Source organism: Podarcis melisellensis, assembly GCF_964234715.1.
Source record: "Podarcis melisellensis genome assembly, chromosome: 13".
NCBI classification, from domain to species: domain Eukaryota; kingdom Metazoa; phylum Chordata; class Lepidosauria; order Squamata; family Lacertidae; genus Podarcis; species Podarcis melisellensis.
In genome coordinates, this window is record NC_138545.1 from 20,482,277 (window position 1) to 20,499,861 (window position 17,585).

General features: G+C 47.4%; 1 protein-coding gene across 1 annotated transcript in view; it reads right to left on the reverse strand.

Moving 5' to 3' along the window:
- SLC17A7 (solute carrier family 17 member 7) overlaps positions 1-11,997 on the reverse strand; it is a 54,081-nt gene extending 42,084 nt beyond the window's left edge. The window contains exon 1 of the mRNA XM_081885974.1: positions 11,136-11,997. Coding sequence (XP_081742100.1) covers positions 11,136-11,197 — 62 coding nt within the window. The 5' untranslated portion in view covers positions 11,198-11,997. The remainder of the gene's footprint in view (positions 1-11,135) is intronic.
- Positions 11,998-17,585: the final 5,588 nt, after the last annotated feature.

Sequence of the window (17,585 nt, forward strand, 5' to 3'; positions counted from 1 at the left end):
GTGTAAAGAGGGGCTCAAAAGTGTGTGGCCATAAGAAAATAATAGGTAAAAGGTAAAGGACCCCTGGACGGTTAAGTCTAGTCAAAGGCGACTGTGGGGTTGCAGCGCTTATCTCACTTTCAGGCCGAGGCAGTCGGCGTTTGTCCACAGAAAGCCTTCTGGGTTATGTGGTAGGCACGACTAAACTGCTTCTGGTGCAACAGAACACCGTGATGGAAGCCAGAGCGTACGGAAACGCTGTTTTCCTTCCCACCACAGTGGTACCTATTTATCTACTTGCACTGGTGTGCTTTCGAAACTGCTAGGTTGGCAGGAGCTGGGACAGAGCAACAGGAGCTCACCCCGTTGTGGGGATTCAAACTGTCAACCTTCTGCTCGGCAAGCCCAAGAAGCTCAGTGGTTTAGACCACAGCGCCACCAGCATCCTAAGAACATAATAAAAGTCCATTGATCTAGCCATTCCAGCACTGTGCTTTCCTCACTGTGGCTCATCAGATGCCCCACCAAAGCCATAAGCAGGAGACAAGAGCCCCAGCACTCTTCCAATGCTGCTCTCTAGTAACTGGTCCTTGGTCAGCCAGACAGGAGGGTGAGCAGAGGCGTCGTGGGGGGGAATTGAAGGGAAATTAGGAAGTTCAGGTAAGGAGACAGAAGGTAAGGCAGATCAGGACAATGATAGTGCCTCAGCAGGGTGAGGAGGGCAGATTGGCAGTCAGGCTAATGAATATAACAATATCTATTTGATATCATAAGATTAAAAAGTGTGAATGCTTAAGCAATGAATGAATGAACAGTTTGAACAACAAGTATACACAACCTTCATTACCCAATTCAAACCACTGCAGGTTCCTTGGCAGCAGGTGTATTTGCTGAATGAATGAATGAATGAATGATGCAACCTAAGTTTTGCTTGTTGGTGGAGCAATGGCCATGTGACCTACTTTACAAAGGACAGCCCACCTGATCCCTTATATCTGTGTCCAATTGCTGAGGTCTTGGGGAGAGTCACTGTTAGTGGTCCCCTATGGCTTGGATGCAAAGCTTGCATCCACCAGGAGTCATGTGCTTAGTATTGTGGACCCAATTTTATGGAACTTCTTCCTAGTTGAGTGACACGGGTGGCAATGGGACGCAGGTGGCGCTGTGTGTTAAACCACAGAGCCTAGGACTTGCCGAACAGAAGGTCAGCAGTTCAAATCCCCGCGACGAGGTGAGCTCCCGTTGCTCGGTCCCTGCTCCTGCCAACCTAGCAGTTCAAAAGCACGTCAAAGTGCAAGTAGATAAATAGGTACCGCTCCAGCGGGAAGGTAAACGGCGTTTCCGTGCGCTGCTCTGGTTCACCAGTCATGCTGGCCACATGACCCGGAAGCTGTTACCCTGCTCCCTCGGCCAATAAAGCGAGATGAGCGCCGCAACCCCAGAGTCAGCCACAGCTGGACCTAATGGTCAGAGGTCCCTTTACCTTTACCCCCTTTCCTGCTGAACCTCTGACACCTACTGAAAGCACCTTTTTATTTCAGCAGGCATTTTAACTAAAGTTTCATTTTGTAGTTTTATAGAATATGATATCTAAGAAGTATATAAATTGCATAAGTAAATAAACATGTGCAAATTCTATGCAAATATCTGTCCTCTTTTCTCATCTCTTGTTTGGTGAAGCATTCCCATCCCCCTTTCTCTCTTTCTTACATACATACACATTATGTGTGTCCTGGGGGGGTGCATCCAGGTAGCAAGAGTGGGCCCACAGCACCTGAAGGGCCACATGTAAAGGAGTCGAGGGCCACGCACAGCCCCTAAGCTGCGGTTTCCCCAAATTCCCAGGCTCCTTTGGCAGCTGCATGAGAAGTAATATGGTCACAAAACAGGCTCGGCGGAGCAATATTTTGTATGTCTACTCAGAAGGAAGTCCTAGGCAGGGTACTTACTCCCTTGTAAGCACATTTATAATTGCAGCACATGCTTGCAAATAGGGAAGCCTTTGGCTCACTTATTATTAAACAAGGAAACAGCATTCTTTCATTCTTTTTTCCCTTCTTAGATAAGTGATTATCACAATAAGATGCCCTGAGAACAAGAACTGCTGATTTAGGCCCCACTTAAGTTAAATCATGTAACAGGTCCATCTGCCAAAGGCTAATTGTGTGGGCTTATACATCTGAGAATGTGCAGCCTTTTCCCACATGCTAAAATGTCTCAGTCATAGCTGAGAACCTGACAGGGTGAATTTCCACACATTTCCCCACTGTGTGTGTGTGTGTTTTAATTCTGTTTTGTTTTTCAGGTACAGCACTGGCAACTGAACTTCTTCTATCCACTGAATGCACAAACCCTCTCTCTCTCTCTCTCTCTCTCTCTCTCTCTCACACACACACACACACACACACACACGCACACAGAGAGAGACAGTCACATTATATAAGGGTTAGAGTATTGGGGGCGGGAAAGCCAAACAGCATCTATGAAAAGATTTTATGCCGGATGCTAGGCGGAGGATTAGCTCTGGGGCCAGCTGTCTTATTCTCTGCAAACGCACACAAAATGTTACAGCTGTCGGCCGGCTCCAGAGAAAAAGGGAGCCGGCAAATGAATGATACAGCTTCGATTCTCCCTCTGTTACAGGCGTTGAAGGTGCCGATATATATTTGGCTGGAGTCAACTTGGAAACTCCATTTTTGACTGTGACAGAGCCATAACTCTGGGCTGGAAAGGTGGAAGGCGAGATTGGGAGGTAGTATGGGCAGGTGGGTGAACTAGATGGACAGATGACTGGGGAAATGTCAAGATCCACACAAAACTGCAGTTCCCAGAGTTCTTTGGCCGCTGGTACTGATTGATGTAGGGTTGATATTACCCTTTTGCACTAGATTGGGAAAGGTGTTGGTCTGGGGAGCGCTAAGAGTGGAAGAAGGACCTTTGGGAAAAGTCTGGCCTAAATGACCCACAATACCAGGATGAAAGGCATGTAAGACAAGAATGAATGCCAGGAAAAGGGGAAGAGAAAAGGAAAGGTTTTAACACCTTGGCTTCAGTGGAGAGAGAGTTAGTCACACACTGCAGTGCGGCTGAAATCAACAGCATAATTAGATCCTGATTTCATATCCCGTTTTGTTGGGAGCCATCAAAACCACCCTTTCCTCATTCAGGTGTCACGGGAAACTGTGGTTTAACAAAACAGGATATAAGCACTGAAACTGGCTGCATGAAAGGAAGAGGGAGTATATGGGTACACTGCTCAATCTTTGCCCAATAAGCCATGGTTTACTGGACCAAGATTTTTTACATTTGAACTGAGCCTATGCATTGTTTATTTTCTCCAGTTAGGGGACTTTATAGATATATGTGTCTGTGTATGTATCATAGTCTGCTGTGAATTTCAGAAGTAGGTGGTAGCAGCAAAAGTTAGAAGGAGAGAATGGGAAGGAAAAGGAGACAGTGGGCAGATGGATGGTTGGTTAGTTGTAATAGGAGTTATAAAGAGACAAAGTGGGTGGATGGTGTATGTATGCGTATGGATAACAAACTGACAGATAGTGATGTATTAGGACCAGGTTCTTAAATGCAAGATCACTTGATTTATCTGCATTTTATGACTGGCAGGTGAATGTGTGAACTAACTCCGATGTGTGTGTGGTGATGTGTTACTTCTGTTGCTGTGGCTAGATCTGTGATTGCCTATTCACACATCCAAGTCATCTGTGATGGCAGCAGTCATCTTATTATATATATAAAGCTAAAGATACCCCTGACCGTTAGGTCCAGTCGCAGACGACTCTGGGGCTGCGTGCTCATCTCGCTCTATAGGCCGGGGGAGCCGGCGTTTGTCCTCGGACAGCTTCCAGGTCATGTGGCCAGCATGACTAAGCCGCTTCTGGCGAACCAGAGCAGCGCACAGAAATGCTGTTTACCTTCCCGCCAGAGCAGTACCTATTTATCTACTTGCACTTGACATGCTTTCGAACTGCTAGGTGGGCAGGAGATGGGGCTGAACTGCCGACCTTCCAATTGGCAAGCCCTAGGCTCTGTGGTTTAGACCACAGCACCACCCGCGTCCCTTATTTTATATATATATATATAAGCATGTCTTAATCAGGCCTTGATGTGTAGCAATGATGGTGCAGAAATAAACAATGGGATAGATATCTGGAAAGTGCTGAAGACAGGCTTCAGTTTCTTCCTGCACTTATTGGGTCATGGCAGGGGTCTGCAACCCGCGGCTCCGGAGCCGCATGTGGCTCTTTTACACCTTTGCCGCGGCTCCGTGGCAGATACTAGCAAGGGGAGGAGGCGCATTGTGCGCCCCAACATTCCCACTGTGGCAGGCGCTGTACTGGCTGTGACGTCGCATGGGGGCAGTGCGTGCGTTAGTCACGCACCGTCCCGACGTCACCTTCCCGCCCGCTGTCAGATCGCGGCTCCAGAGATATATTTGTTTTAAATGTCGCAATGGTTTTGCGGCTCCCAGTTGTTTTTTTCTTCGGAAACGGGTCCAAGTGGCTCTTTTTGTCTTAAAGGTTGCAGACCCCTGGGTCATGGGAACCACAGTTTACTGGGACATCCAAATCTGGCAAACCATGGTTACTACTCACCATTTTTGCCTCCAAAACCAGCAATGGCTTCTGACTCTGCTTTGGAATCAAACTATGATTAGGGAAGATATGTAAAGAGAAAGTAAAGGGAGCCGCAGGAGAACAGATTTATTATTTTTAATTTCATTTATTTCCTACCTTTCCTCCAAGGAGATCTGAGTAGCATACAAAGACCCCACTAAGCATTTTATCCTCACCACAGCCCTGGGTGACAGGATGGGCTGAGAGAAAGACTAGGCCGAGCGTTAACTCATTAAGAATCAGCGCTGAGCGAGGATTTGAACTTGGAGACCTCTCCAGGCGCAGGCCAACACTCTTGCCTCATGAACAAATGGGTAAGGAAATGGAAAGGCTTAGGTGATGTTATAGGTGATGGAAAAAGTCCCCCTTTCCCCCTCTGCCACTGTGTGCACTGAGGCTCAGGTTAGCAGAAAATGCACTCGAAATTGTTGTAACAATCTTCAGGCTTTTGAATCCGTCCCTCTCTCCACCTCACCCCCAGCCTTGGCATTCAAAGACAGGGCAGCTTTGACTGTCTAGGGGCACCCATTTCACACACAAATTTTGTCTTGCTGCCTCGTTAGCTTTGGGAAATGATTTGCTGTTAGTCAGGATGACCTAGCTGGTGCAGGATGAGGGTGTCTTGAACCTTAACACAGGAATTGTGCCTGTCTGGGTCACTCACACCAAAGTCCATCTGCCCAGCAGGGATTTCTTTGAGTCTGCATTTTTTAAAGATAACACACCTGAACTGCACTGCCCAGACTAGTGACTTTGATAAGAATTAGGGATGGGCAAATTGGTGCATTTCATTTTTGTCTCTTTTTCTCCCCAGTCCTAAATCCAGTTCTGCACAATTCTGAAACAGTTTGTGTGTGTGTGTTTAATCAGTCCTTATAAAAATTAATGATAATTTTTGGCTTAATTTTTCATAATATGCACATGGTTGTAAGATTGTCCTCCCCCCCACCAATAAACACATTTTTGCAAAGTGTTTTCAAAGTTATTTTCACTAATATGTGCATTTTTATACACACTTTCCCCTGCTATATGCATTTTTGAAAAACGTAATACTTGGCTGAAGAACTGATTAGTGTTTTTATTTTATTTTTTAAGAGCAAATTTTGAAGGCAGGCTGCATTTCTGTTTTGGTATTGTTTTGGAAAGCGCAGAACCATTAAGTCCACCTTTAAATGCAAACTCTACCACCCCAATCAGAATGCATTTATCCCCTCCCTCTTGAATTCATCTGATTCTTGGCTCTAAGATACACGTCAGTACCCCAAAATGCACGTTTTAGAGGAGAATCCATCTATTTCCCCTAAAGCAGGCAGGATCACACTGTCTGCTTCAGAGCTGTGTGGTGGGCTTGGGATCCCCGCTTTCCTAAATGATCCCACCTCCTTGCCACCATCAGCTCTGCCTGTTTGATTTATTTTCCCATAAGCCCAATTGGCGTCATTGTCCACAAGGAGCAGGGAAGGCAAGCAAAGGCAGGCTGCTACGCTTTCGCCTTGCTCGTGCCCCTGCTTGCAAGTGAGTAGACAGCTACAGCAGGCAAAAGGATTGGGGCCATGGAGAGGAGCTGGGGAGACCCTGCCGGGGTGTGGGCCTTGGGAGATGGCCCCCAAATCCCAATCCCAGGTTCCGGGGAGCAGGGGAGAAGGTCCTTGAGGCACCAGCATATAGAGGACACATATTCCTGGTTATTATGAGGTCATCATTAATGAAAGGAACAGTGCTGAAGAATGAATGTGCTTCCTGAAAGTTCCCTTTAAGAGGCCACGAGAGACCAATGCAATAAAACTTGCATGAAATACACAGACAGCCTCATTGCATCTCCCTGATGAAATGCAGATTATCCGACGTCACACCTAGATTAAAATTTAGTAGAGCTACCAGGGGCAGTGTAGTGTGTGTGTGTGTGAAATAAAGTTGCTTTGGGGGCACATGTGGCTCATTGGCCACCTCTGATCCAACTCCTCCTCCTGACTCATGAATCAAACCCATCTAAAGTGATCCGGCTGAAATATTAGCCTGGCCATTTCTCAAAGACTCCCAGGGCTGACAATGTCATGTGTTCCTAAGCCATCCTTTCCAGTGAGCTGCCACCACCCTTAGAGTATGGATGCTCATCTTGGAATGTCCTACCTGAACCTCATCCTTTTGGACTTACTTCCCACTCAAGTGAGCATTCATAGGCTTGGTCCTCAAAAGACCTGCCTCCCAAGTTGCAGGTTGCAAAGTGAAGGGGGCTTGGGATGATTTGGCGGGATGAGGCGGAAGTCACAGCCAAAGCCAGAGGCTCTCCAAGCAGCTGTTGGCCGTTGGCAGATGTCACTTCCTAAACACCCACCCAAAGTCCCCAGAATGATGTTCATAGAATCATAGAATCATAGAGTTGGAAGAGACCACAAGGGCCATCGAGTCCAACCCCCTGCCAAGCAGGAAACACCATCAGAGCACTCCTGACATATGGCTGTCAAGCCTCTGCTTAAAGACCTCCAAAGAAGGAGACTCCACCACACACCTTGGCAGCAAATTCCACTGTCGAACAGCTCTTACTGTCAGGGAGTTCTGTAATGTTCTGTAATGACACTGGTGGGAGCTTCCAGGAACGAATGATGGTCACCAGTGGAAGGTGCCATTCCGCCCCTCGAACAAGAAGCTCCCCTTAAGCTGACCCTACGCCCACAAGTAACGTAGAAATTTTGGAAGGGGAACCACAAGGCCACGGTGACGAATTTCCTCCCAACTTTGGGACCAGTTTACTTGCAGGATCACCTCACCCCATACCGGGCCCGCTAAACCACATTGATCTGCAGAACTGGCACTGCTATAAGTGCTACTTAATACTTGCTTCATGCCTGTAAGAAACTGAACATTTTGTGTGGCCCCACTACACTTTGGAACTCACTGTTGACATTGGGTTTCACTGTGCTCTTTTCAGCAGCTGCTTAAAAACAATTTTGTTTGGGCAAGTCTGTAGAACGCTGAACTGTTTTCATCTTCTTCTTTTTTAAGCTACTGTACTGTTGATTTTCATCACCTTTTGAAATATTTTAATACTTGTTTTAACAACAGCTTTCAATGTTTTATTTTCTACTACTGTAAATCATCTAGAGGGTTGTTTCTTTTTTACAACCAAGTAGTATATAATTTTCTTAAACAAATAAAATAAAAACCCACCTAACCCCACCCTTCAATTGATGGAGGGAGGGCTAATTGCCCTCTCCCCCTCCCATCAGTCCAAATTTGAGTTGAAAGTTATGATAATGTTTGGCTTAATTCTGCACCGGGCTCAATCCAGCCTAATTCTGTGGGTAGCTGCTTCTGACTAAGGGCACTTCTACACCAGGGATTTAAATACAGAATTCCCACTCTTTGCCCTGCGAAAAAGTGAGGGAAAATTGGCATGGTGGATGATGGCAGTACTTGATGAGGCATGGAAAGTGGTTTTAGCTGTCAGTAGGAGAACAAGGAATGGGCAGGTCTAAAAACCCTCAGCCTGGATGCACCATTGCAGTGAGATCTTGTGACCCCCATCCTAGACCCTGCCTTTGTAACAGACATTTTATAAAAGGATTATATACAGTGTGGCTGGAGAACCTCGAAGCCAGGGGCCAAATGTGGCCCTCCTGGCTTTTCTATCTGGCTCTCTGGATTCTCTCAAGTCCTCACTGTCTCGCTGGCCAAGCATCACACCCCAAGAGTTTTTGCCTGGTCGGAATGTGCCCCTGAACTCTGATCATGCCTCTTGCTTATCTAGACGGAGGGTAGACGGGTCACTTGAGTGTGTGTAGAAACTGGCCTACTGTGCAAAGACAATATTTGCATGTGTTGCTCCACCCACACCTGTCTCTGGCCCCGCCCACCATATGGCCCTTGGAAGGTTGCCCAGAAGGGAATGTGGCCCTCAAGCAGAAAAGAGTTTCACATCCCTGATGTGCAACCCAGCCCTTAAAAACATCCAAATGCAATCTGAATTCTGCAGGATGAAAAGCCAGATTTTGCCACCCAAATGGATTGTGAAAAATAAACCCTTTAGAATATATTTTGCATAATTAAGACTAATTCCAAATTCATCTCTGCTGCCATAAGGTCTAGAAACCTTTGGATCTTAGGCAAGTCAATTGAACAACTTGGGGGTTTTCCTAAAAAATATGGCAGCCCTAGTTATAGAATTTCCCTATTTGAAACATGCTTTATAAATGCTTCTGATGTCCCCAGGCATCCACATTTGGGGGAAGGACGTTCCATTGCATCTGCACAGTTATCCATCTCAGCCAAACACGTCAAGAGCCACAGAATATATGTGAGTAAATATATTTATACATAGGGAGAGAGAGGCAAGAGAGATCTCCACGTAGCCACTTATAACTCTGGTGAATATTTTATGAAGTTCTGCTATGACGGTGCATATTTCGAACTGGAACTCATGCCAGTTATGTAAAGCAATTTTGCTTATGGCCGCCAACCTTCGCTCCCCTCTCCAAGGTGGGCTGGGAATTTTAATTTATTATTATTTCCCCTGCTTGGCTTAACTTTTTTTTTTTTTTTAAGAAAGCAACCATCCTCTATCTATCTGCATCAATCAGGACCTTGCGTGACCTCTCTGAGCCCTGGAGAGCTTTGGTTTGACAGAAACCTGGGAGGAGGAGGAAGAGGAGGAGGAGGAGGAGGAGGAGGAGGAGGAGGAGGATTGGTGAAATAGCAAGCCCCATTGCCCCTTCCTTGTTGAAAAGTTTGCTTCTTCAGTTGGGCCTATGCCAGGTATCTAGACCCTACTGATCCCTAAACTAGGGTTGTGTTGAGCCATGGTGGGTCTGGTTGCCCCGAGCCTTGAGGATCCACAGCTCATCTTGCTCAACTCCTGAAGGATTCCTCGCTTGCTCTCCTTTCCACCAGCTCCATTTCCCCACCCTAGAGAAACTGGCAACCTCTCCGAACTCAACCCCCGGTAGGCTTAAGGAGATAATATGGGTTTGATACATTCATAATCGCCACTGCTCTCTCCCGCCCACGTCCTATCTGACTGTTTTTAAGCCATTCAGGGGCTCCTCTCCTCTCTATTATTTCCCCTGTGCTGGTGGAGGAGAGATCAAATTTAATCAAGAGGAAAAAGAACACGGAGCATTCAGCCCGGCAAAATAAATAAATAAACCTAGATACATTGGGGAGTTGTGTGCGTTGTGGGGTTGGCGGGGGAGATTACCGCACGGGGGGAGTGGGGTGGGCAGATGAATGGATGAAGGTTAAAAATAGAAAATTGTTTCCCTCCTCTTGTTTTTATTGCATTCACCTCTTTCTCCACCCCCCCACCACTCCCTGCTTTCCTGATGACCCAACACGCAATGGTTAGTAAGAGTTAAGTGTCAAGTGGTGACATGGTAAAGCCAAAAGTGCCAGAGAGGGTGGAGAGAGGGTGGTTTTTTTAATGCAATTGGTAAGGCCAAAGCAATAACAACAAAAATTTGTTTTGCACACCCAAATGCCCAGGTTTGCAGGAGAGAGAGAGAGAGAGAGAGAGAGAGAGAGAGAGAGAGAGAGAGAGAGAGAGAGAGAGAGAGAGAGACTCCATCTGGCTAAAAGCAAGGGAAGAGAGTTTTAAAAATAAACTGGATGGAAGGTGGATTGGTAGAGAGGGAGGGGTGACTACGGCTGCGGTGGAGATGATGTACGTGCAGGACAAAAGTTGCGAGGAAAAGGAAGAGGTATGTTGCGGGAGAGAGCTTGTGGAAGAGTGTCAGAAAAGATAATAAGGCTGAGCACACACCATACATTCAAAGCACACTTGCCCCACCCAAAGAATCCTGAAGTTTACTCCTTGTGGAGCTACAATTCCTAGGACCCTTAACATGCTACAGTTCCCAGGATTTATGGGGAGGGGGAGAGAGAGAACTGCACTTTAAACATATGGTGTGTCTGCAGCTGGAAAGTGGGACTGTGACAATAGGGTGTGACCCTCAAGACTGTATGTGACATATTCTCTTCACCCCCCCCCCATGTTATCCTCACAACAGTCCTGCAAAGTAGGTTTGACCTGAGAGGTGGCCATTGGCCTGAGATTACCCAGCAAGCCTCCTGGCTGAGTGTGGGTTTGAAGCCTAAGCCTCTCCACGGGCTTTAGCCATTATGCCGCACTTCCTATCCTGACCGTGAACAAGAGAATTTGCACTAGATCATATTGCTGGGATGAGGGAGCCGTGGTGACAGAGAGGGAGCACAATAGGCTGCGTTAGTGCAAATGCAAGGGCACACTTGTGAGCGTACGTGCGCACAGGGATGTGAGCCCACAGCATCTGGGTCTGCATATGGGGCTATGAGTGTACAAGGAGTGAGCATTCCCACTTCAGATCTGAACCATTGGCACTCCACACACACACACCCCAATGACATTTATTAATAAGCTCATGAAGTAGACATACACAGAATATTGTTTGTGGTTAAAGCTAAACTGGAGCTTTCGTCTTCCCAACATTGCATTAAACTAACTTCCAACGTTGAAAATCTTGTTCACAGACACACACACACTGCAAACCTTACCTGTTTAACTGCCCTAAGGTCCTCCCAGCGAACTTTCTTAATTCTTCTGTTCGAATCTCCATGGCTTCTGGCTTCTTCTGCTAAGAGAAAGAGGCAGGGTCCCCCCGGGCTATGTCCCAGTATCACCTTTGGCGACACGGAGGTTAAAAATAAATTAAAGACTCCACCAAAACATCGCGGAGGTTTCTTTGGGGAGGGCGCGAGGTCACTGCGGTCGATGGACAGATAATAGGATCTCTCTATTTATCCGTTTCCCCTTTCTTTCTTCTTTCCTTCTCTCGTTCTCTGTCCTCTCTTCTCCTTCCTTCTCTCTCTCTTTCTTCTTTCCCCCTCTTCCTCTTCCTCCCTCTTCCTGCAGCGCAAATCCTTTTCTTTCTCCCCCCCCCCCTCTCTCTTATGGCACCACGATCTCAACTTGAGGAACGGTGCGTGGGGATGCAACCATCACCGGCTCTGCCTGCCTGGCCCCGTGCCCGTTCCGCCACCGACACGGGCTTGAAGCGTCATTGGGGCAGCGTTTGCCCACATGCACTAATGCCCGTGCCCTGCGTGGGACGCTGCAGAGGCATCCGATCTCTCTCTCTTTCACACGCACACCTAGACAACTCCTCCCTCTCCGCAGGCAAGATTTCCACCAGCCTGGCTCGGGTCCGCCTTTCGCTCCCGGGCCCGAGAGGGTCTGCGAGGGGAGGCGCGGCGCTGCTCCGGGCCGGCGGAGAACTTTGAGCGTCCCAGAGAACTGGGCGGCGCCCGGAGAGGGGATTTCAGCACCGCGGACAGCGACGCGCGCGGAGAGCGCAGGACTCCGGCGCGGGATTAAGGGACTCAATCTACGCGTGTGTGAGTGTGAGCGAGCGAACGAGTGTGTGTGAGAGAGGGGGGGGGGAATCTAGATACGAGATTAGAGAGGTGTGGGGGATGGATAGGCGGACAGATAAAGAGTGCGCGGACAGAGAGCTTTATTGGGAGGAAAGCAGAGGTCGAGAGGAGGAAGGTCTGGGCAGTAGAGAGGGAGAGAAAGAATGCACGAAAGAAAAATAATAAAAGAAAGAACGGAAACTAGGAAAAGAGAGAGGAGGAGGAGGAGGAGGACAAATGTATCGACCCGTTCTTATTTTTAGGGCTGGGAAGAGAAATACACTCTAATGAGGACGGACGTCTGCAGGAAAAATAATAATAATGACACAATAAATACGAACGAGGGCTTTGCGTCTCTCTCTGGAGAAAGCGGAGCGAGCAACGGGAGAGCGTGTGCGAGCGAGCGAGTTCCCTGCAAGTCCCGGGCGCGTCCCAAGAGGAAGGCAGGCAAACAGCTCCGTCATTAATCTTTCAAAAGTACTTAACTAAGCAGAGGCAGGAGGAAGCTGGGAAGGGCTTAGGGAGCGGAGCAACTGCAGACCCAGCAGGTCAAACAGACAGCGGCGCGGAGGTGCCTCTTTGCTGGCGGAGGCAAAGGGGTGCTGCTGCTCTTCCCGAGACCTCAGACGCGCCCGGGGCTGGGAGATCAGTTGGGGGCGGCGGGGGGGGGGAGAGAGAGAGGTCTCCTGAGAAACTGCTCAGTCGAACACCTGCAGACCTGGGAATGGATTCCGCTCGTTCCCACGATACAGCCCAGCAGCACCCGATTACTCGGGCACTCCAGGGTGTGTTGCGTAACAAGAGGGGCGGGGAGGTGCTGCTGATCCATAGCTTTTCTGCAAGGCGACCGTTCCTCTATCTCCGCGCGGGGCCTCTCCCAACATTTTAAGCTGGTACTCGGGGTTTCTAAGGAATTGTGTTGGACTCTGGAGACGATGGAATTGGCTCCCGCAAAGAGGCAGTGACGGCCACCAAGCTGGGTGGCTTTGAAAGAGGATCAGTCAAATTCGTGGAGATTAAGGATATCAGTGGCTACTAGCTAAGTATCGTTTGCTTAGGGTTGCACTATTTCAAAAAGTAAAAAACAGGACACCCCGAAAGTTGTTGAGCTAAGACAAAACACAAAGTTGCTGAGCTTTTTTAAAAAACAAAACCCAAGAAACCATGATTTTTCGGTTCACTTCTCTAAGATGCAGGACAAAGCACTTTTTGGAAATTCCTGGACATCAATTCCGCCTTTGAACTTCCAGTAATGTCCGGGAAAAGTAAGACGTATGGTAGCCCTACGTTTGCTAGAAACGGCTGGATGGGAGAAGACTCTTGTGCTCAGGTGTCCTGCTTGTGGGTTTCTCACAGGTATCAGGCTGGCTACTGTAAGAGCAGGATGCTGGACCAGATGGATCTTTATCCTGATTCAGCAGGGATATTCTCAATGTTCTCCTGTTGTGAGCACATGATGATTTCATGAGTAGTAAGGGCACGAAGCAACCCATTCACAGGATCTTTCCGGGGGAAATGGCATGGCCAACCCCTTGTGACATGGGCTTCCAGTTGGCATGCACTTATGGGGTTGCTTCTGAGAGAGAGAGAGAGAGAGAGAGAGAGAGAGAGAGAGAGAGAGAACAACCCAACACTCCCTGCTTTGTGTGTTCACAATACATTATACACTGTGTAGCCACTGTGTAAAAAACACAGTGGGCAACTGCAAAACAGAAAAGGGCTCCTGGACTTTAATTGACAGTATATTAGTAGGTGGAGCTTGCATGACAAACGGCATCTGCTGAACATTGTCTCTGCAGCAAAATCCTGTATTAAAGGTTCAGGAGTCCTGTCCTCCACATTCTGGGCATTGCAATATGGGACTGATGTGTTTCACTTGAGTAATACTTTCCTTTTGTGCCATAGAGAGAAGTGTGCTTGTGTGGCTTCCTTTTGTCCTCACTGACATCAGCAGAAGCTGATGAGGGCTTTTTTGTTTGTTTGTTTTTTGGGTTAGGCAGATGCATATTTTATTGATTGGTTGAATGAGTGATGGGTCACATGTTTAGCCTTCTCTTCCACCAAGGAGCTCAGCATGGGATGCATTGGAGCTTAATTCCCAAAGTAGCCCACCAAGAGAACCTATGGCTAACCTGATGAGTGGCCATGCTGGCTAGGGCTGATGGGAGTTGTAGTCCAACCCCTGGAGAGCTACAGCTATGTCACCCCACATAGGCTGAGAGATAACAAGTGGTATAAGGCCCCCTCAGCCAGCTTCTTGGCAGGGGGTTAGAACTAAGTTGACTATATCAATTATGATTTGGGGGGCGTTCTTCTTAATAAAATAAAAGAGTTCAGTGAAAAATGACTTTTGAAATACGTATGTGCATATTTTCAAGGGAATTATAAAAAAGAACTTCATACACCAATATGAAAAAACCTAAGAATTGCCTTTTTGAATTACACACACACTTTTACACAAATTATACATACTGCATATTATTACATTAGTGTAATAATGCACCTATGCACACACAACACACACACACACCCCAGCCACAGTGTATAGAATTCAGGTTTTGGAGTTTATATAGAGCCTATAGTATAGTAAATATAATAGTAGCACAAAACAGGAGTTCAGAAAGTCTGCTCCCTGGTTAATTGGGTATTGAATTAGAATTTTATTATGTGGATAAATATCCGAGGAGAACCCACACATTTTAGTGCTTATTTCTAAACCTTCTCCCTTAAATGCATCACGAAAGCCAGCCTTACAAGGGGGATTTTCCTTTGCCTGCATCCTTGGGGTCCACAGGTTTTGTAAAATCAAAACACACATACACCCTTTGCAATTGTCCCATCACACCAGCAAAGCAAGCAGGAACTAGAAATTTAGAGCAAAGGCGCTGACAATCCGGGCATTGAGACATGTCAGGCTAGGTAGGAAAAAAGACACTACAGGGGGAGACGTCTTTTCTGAGTTCTTCATGAGCCGGGGGGGGGGTTAAGGGGCGGGGGGGGTGCTGGGAAGCAGGAGTCCTCAAACACACACACCCCACCCCGAAGGTCCTCCCCATCCCACCTTGCCATGCACAAAGCAGCTAAAAAGTGTGTGCTCTCAAGGACTTCCTAATGAGGTTTGTTCATAATTCTGATTGCGGGAGGCGGTGGAGGGTGGACCTAGGCCAAGCAGGAAGCAGCAGGGGGAGGAAAGGAGGACTTGACGCAGCAAAATGTCAAGAATTCGACCTGCAAAGGTTCTTGTTTCCCTCTGGTTTGTCGGCTCAGGAACTTCTCTCTCAGAAAACCTGCTTGCCAGACCAGCTGCTGCTAATCAGATACACCTGCAGGGATGGCATCCAGCATTGGCATCCCTGGGCACCTGCTGAGGCTCCTCACCCCAGCAGGTGGCCCACAGCTGCTGACCTACTGCCCAGGGACCCTGGCTTCTCTTCTGCTGCTTCCAAGGTTTTAGTAGGGCTGCAGTGACGAGAGCAAGAAGGAGCAGGAGCTTGAGAGAAGGATCCTAGCACAGGTGTAGAGCATCTGCTTTGCATGCAGAAGGTCCTGGGTTCTATCCTTAGCATCTCCAGGTAAGGCTGGGAACATTCCCCATTTGAAACCCTGGAGAGCCTCTGCCAGTCAGTGTAAGCAGAACTGAGCTAGATGGAGCAATGGTTTGACTCTGCATAAAGCTATATTGACAGTTTAGTCCATTTTCTTTCATTAAATATATACACCACTTGGTTGTAACAACAACAAATGCTTCAAAGCATTTTACAGAAAATATATAAAACGGTACAGGCATACCTCAGAGATATTGTAGGTTTGGTTCCAGACCACCTGAGTGAATATTGCAATAAAGCGAGTCGCACAGAGCCTAGGACTGCCGATCAGAAGGTTGGTGGTTCGAATCTCGGTGACGGGGTGAGCTCCCGTTGCTCGGTGCCTGCTCCTGCCAACCTAGCAGTTCGAAAGCACACCAGTGCAAGTAGATAAATAGATACCGCTCCGGCGGGAAGGTAAATGACATTTCTGTGCGCTGCTCTGGTTCGCCAGACGCGGCTTAGTCATGCTGGCCACATGACCCGGAAGCTGTACGCCAGCTCCCTCAGCCTATAAAGCAAGATGAGCGCCGCAACCCCACAGTCAGTCACAACGGGACCTAATGGTCAGGGGTCCCTTTACCTTTTGGTGGATATAAAAGTTATGTTTGCACTATACTGTAAAGCCAGGCCCTCCTGGCTGCAGGGGCAGGAAGCAAAAAACTTGGCTCCAGTCCTGTGGCTAGAAGAGGGGCTTCCTTCCCCTGGAAGTGCCTGGGCTGCCTGAGGCTTGTACACACGTCCTCGGAAGGAGCAATACAACCATCCTTCAGAATTCACACTCGTAGTTCTGCAGCCAAGTGATGTGTACGGAAATTCATATGCTCTTGCAAAGTGTGCATATAAATGCGTATGCGAATGAAAGTAACATTAAAATGCACCACATCAGAGGAAGTTGCTTGCAAATGTGTGCACGTTATTCAAAACTGTGTACAAAAGAAAAAGTGTTTATTAGGAGAAATTCGCACTAAAATACTGGTGACTTTTCATGAGTATTAGTTTAACTAAAATCTGCAAATTGCAGAAATGTGGAGAACTGACTGTGAGATTGGGAATAATGAGAAGCAGAGAGAATCGAAACGGACAGCTTTGTCCATCCCTAGTGAGGACTCAGCCAATGAGTGGGGAGCTTTCCTTTGCTGAATATGCAAGTTCTCAGGTATCTCCTGCAGGTGCCAAACCCCCTCCACACACACACACACACACACAGAGAGAGAGAGAGAGAGAGAGAACACGCTGTTTTGATGAAATCGTTGGAAACATGGCAGAATATACAAAGGTATACAGAAACAGCTGGACACACCAACGATTTAAAAATAACTCTTTAATCAGTTGACAAGTGTAGACTCTGATCCTCTACATGTGTACATGCCATACATTTAAAGCACATTCCCCCAAAGAACTACAATTCCTAGCATCCTTAAAAACTACAGTATTCTACAGGATTCTTTTTTGGGGGGGAGCCATGTGCTTTAAATCTACTTTAAATGGTGTCTGCGCAAGTCCCACTGTGGCACTGGGGTCTCCCTTTCACTAAGGATTGCAGCTTACACTTTTGCAAACCAGGGCTTCAAGGAAGCCCAGCCGATCATCCTTCAACCCTCCCTCATGTGAGACGGGGGCTTCTGTTTTGGACTTGGAGGGCCCCGCCAGGGCTGGATTTAGGCTTGACAAGGCCCTAAGCTACTGAAGGTAATGGGGCCCTTTATATGTTCAGCTGTCCTTTATCAACAACAAAACAGTGACTTTTTGTGTTGAATATATGCTATATGGTAATTTATGCACCTAATAGGCATCTAAAGCCATTTGCACATGTTGTCACGCAACCAGTCCATGCAGAATGTAGGCACCCTATACATAGAAATAAGCAAACCAGTGATATTTTAGGGAGCAGGGGAGCAGGCGGGGCCCATTACTTACATCACAGGAGCCTACACAACACAAAACACTGTTGCTGTATGTAGGTTTTATTTTTATTTTTTATCTTATATTTTGGAAATATACATCC